Source organism: Dendrobium catenatum, unplaced genomic scaffold (genome assembly GCF_001605985.2).
Source record: "Dendrobium catenatum unplaced genomic scaffold, ASM160598v2 fragScaff_scaffold_750, whole genome shotgun sequence".
Taxonomy (NCBI): domain Eukaryota; kingdom Viridiplantae; phylum Streptophyta; class Magnoliopsida; order Asparagales; family Orchidaceae; genus Dendrobium; species Dendrobium catenatum.
Genome location: NW_021319212.1, coordinates 588,400 through 591,533, shown reverse-complemented (window position 1 = coordinate 591,533; position 3,134 = coordinate 588,400). Strand labels below are relative to the sequence as shown.

General features: G+C 37.7%; 1 protein-coding gene across 1 annotated transcript in view; it reads right to left on the bottom strand.

The window, feature by feature from the left end:
• The window catches only part of LOC114580089 (uncharacterized mitochondrial protein AtMg00810-like), a 7,411-nt gene extending 5,304 nt beyond the window's left edge, over positions 1-2,107 (bottom strand). Inside the window, exon 1 of the mRNA XM_028696496.1 lies at positions 2,017-2,107. Coding sequence (XP_028552329.1) covers positions 2,017-2,107 — 91 coding nt within the window. The remainder of the gene's footprint in view (positions 1-2,016) is intronic.
• Positions 2,108-3,134: the final 1,027 nt, after the last annotated feature.

Below are 3,134 nucleotides of genomic sequence, written 5' to 3'. Positions count from 1 at the left end.
TATTATATATATATATATATATATTCATATTACATTGTAAACAATAATATTTAAATTATTATCAATTTGGCATATAATATACACTCAAATTGTAATAAATAAATAAACATGATACTATATTTAAAATTGAAGTGAAATAATAAGAGAGTTTAATGGGTATATAATAACATAACCATTCAGTTTACTTTTCTCAATTTGATTTATTTTATAAATTAAATATTTAGTCAAAATTTATACTACAACATATAATAATTGCAATAAATTAAAAGGGTGTTCTCTTTATTATAAAATAATTATAATTACACACTTTAATTATTTTGTGTGTACCGATATTTCAAAATCATTGTATTTGCTAATGCCTCTAGGTTATTTGTTAACCTTGAGAAAAGCTCTGTTGTTCTCCCTAATCATGAGAATAACAATGTTGTTGTTTGCTCTGCTTTATCTATTTTCAATGTTAGCAGTAAAATTTCATATTTGGGTTTGCTTATCTCCTTTAAGAAGTTGAAGATAGCGGATTTTATGCCTTCGATTAATACCGGCGGCTGGGCTTGTACTCTCACTATAGAAAATTCATCAATTACCAACGGTCTAGACTGCCGGTTCTCCAGCCGCCGGTATTAATGGCAGTTTACCCGGCGGTGTGACCGCTGGTTTTTACCAGTGGTTGAATCGGCTGTTATGTTAAATATAGTCATTGGTAATAGTGGCGGTCCAGACACCACCGGTTAAACTGCCGGCGTTAAATCTTACCGGTGCAAAACCAGCAGATCAAACCGCTGGTGTTTAAGATTTTTGGCAACCAATCGGTGGTTTGGCCTATGAAAACTTCGATACCGCACTACTAATTGACGCCGTCGGAAATCTACTGCAACTGCCAGTATTTACCGGCGGTTTGTCGACGGTGTCCGACGGTTAACCGGCGGTACACCGCCGGTCTAACCGCCGGAAATTCCTTCAGTTTGAATTGTCGGTAAGCCGCCGATTTTCTTACCGGCGGTCTACATTATAATAATGTTGATTTTTATATCAGCCGTTCGACGGCCGGTACACCACTGGTAAAAAAGTTTGTGGTCAACGGTACTTAGACTACCGGAACATAATCGACGGTATAAACTGCCGGTAAACCGTCGGTGAAGGAAACCGCAAAAAAAAAAAACCGTCGGTAAAGGTTTCCGATGCCGTTTTTTCCAGCAGTTTGTAAACCGCCAACAAACCACCGGTCCAGATTGTCGGTAATGAGTGATTTTCCTATAGTGTCTCTACAGGCTATTCAATTCGAATTCAACTGCTCTGTTATTAGTAGGATGTATAATAATACATCCCCTCTTTCCAAATGGCTCCTCTTTAGGTATATCTCACCTTGGAGTCCTATCAATGGGTATATTACGCCTTTTTGGAAATCCATTTGCTTAACTGCGGCTGCTGCTAAGCACCACTTTAAATTTAAGATTAATTCTACTGCCCCAATTGCTTTCTTTTGGGATCACTGGAGTGGTGTTGATTGGTTACACCACCATATTTGTGGCAACATAAATGCTAAGGTTGGTGATTACATTACGGGGGATGAGTGGAATTTGCCCCATAATTTGGACCATGTTGTTTTAAAATGCCATTAATTATGTTTCCATCCATGGTAACACTGATCACTGTTTGATCTGGGATAATGCGGATAAGGGTTGCTTTGGTGTTTTTGTCAAGAAGTTTTACACGGATATTATGGTTTGCCCATGGGTTGATTTCATTTGGCATAAAGGTTTGGCTCAAGGTTTACTGTGTTTGCTTGACTGTGTCCTAATGATGGTTTAAAAACAGCTGATATTCATTGTAGACGAAATATTTTTATTGATTCTAAATGCCCCCTATGCCATACTGGTTCTGACAGCTCCTATAATCTATTTTTGACTGCAACTTCTCATTTTCTATCATTTCGAGATTAATCCCTGGGCTTGAATTTTTCTATTTGAGGCCTAAGGTCATCTCCAACCGAGAACTCTATTTTTCACGTCAAAATACCGCAAAAAGCAAAAATGGCGTGGTGCTGCTCCAATCCAACGCCATTTTTTTGCTTCTGCGCCAAGGTACCGACCCTTCTCCTTTCCCGCATTTTTCCGGTTGACAGAGAAAAATGGCGTGGGTGAACAATGCAACGCCAATATTGGCGTTGCACTGTTCACCCGCAAGCAAATGGAGGATTTTTTGGCGTTCTGCTGGAGCGAAGGAATGACGCCAAACGCTCGTTTGGCGTTCGGTTGGAGATGCCCTAATGCCCTAAAGTTGTTGGATTGGATTACTGAACAAGCTTCATTTACTTCTATTGTGAAAAGGTTTTATTACTTGATTATCTGTTGCACCATTTATTATATCTGGCGGGAGAGAAAAGATAGTCGTTTTGGTTCGAACGCCAGCAACTCTGTCACTATTTCACTCAAGATTAAGGAAAATATTTTTGCTAAAGTTATCAAGTGGAAAATGGGGCAAAACTGTTGGATTTGCTGTAACACTGCTGCTACTTCTATGGTGCTCAATGTCTGCTTCAGTCTCTTCGTTTTGGTCAGAGGTGCCTGGGACGATGATATTCGCTTTTGTGACTATACCTTTGGATGGTCTTCAGGCAACCAGGGCATTGTATTTTGATCTCTCATGATGACTATCTTTGTTGACTGAGTCCTGGCTCATGTTCTATAAGGGCCTCCGTGTGTTGTTTTTGTCTTTTTGGCTGATTTCTGAGTTATTTTGTTTGTCTCTCTATTTTTTCTGTGGAGACTTTGGCATTACTTGTAACTTTTTTTTATTTTAATATACATGCCAAGCTTAAATTTTCCAAAAAAAAAAAAATCATTGCCCTTTTAAATAGCCTTCCTTAAAGCCACTTTTGCACATTTCCAATTGATTTATAAATCTAGAGTATTTTGATATATCAAACTTATAAAATATTTATTAAAATTAGATATGATTTTAATATCTGCCAAAAAAGTGGTGATTTACCTTGCACCCTGTCGCAGACAACTAATTTGTACACATCCTGGAGGGTACTTGTGGCAAACATATGCATAAACTTCTTCCTCCAAGAACATATCTCATAAAATATGAGTGATTAATTGGACATTTTGAGAACTTTTTTTATTATGTTC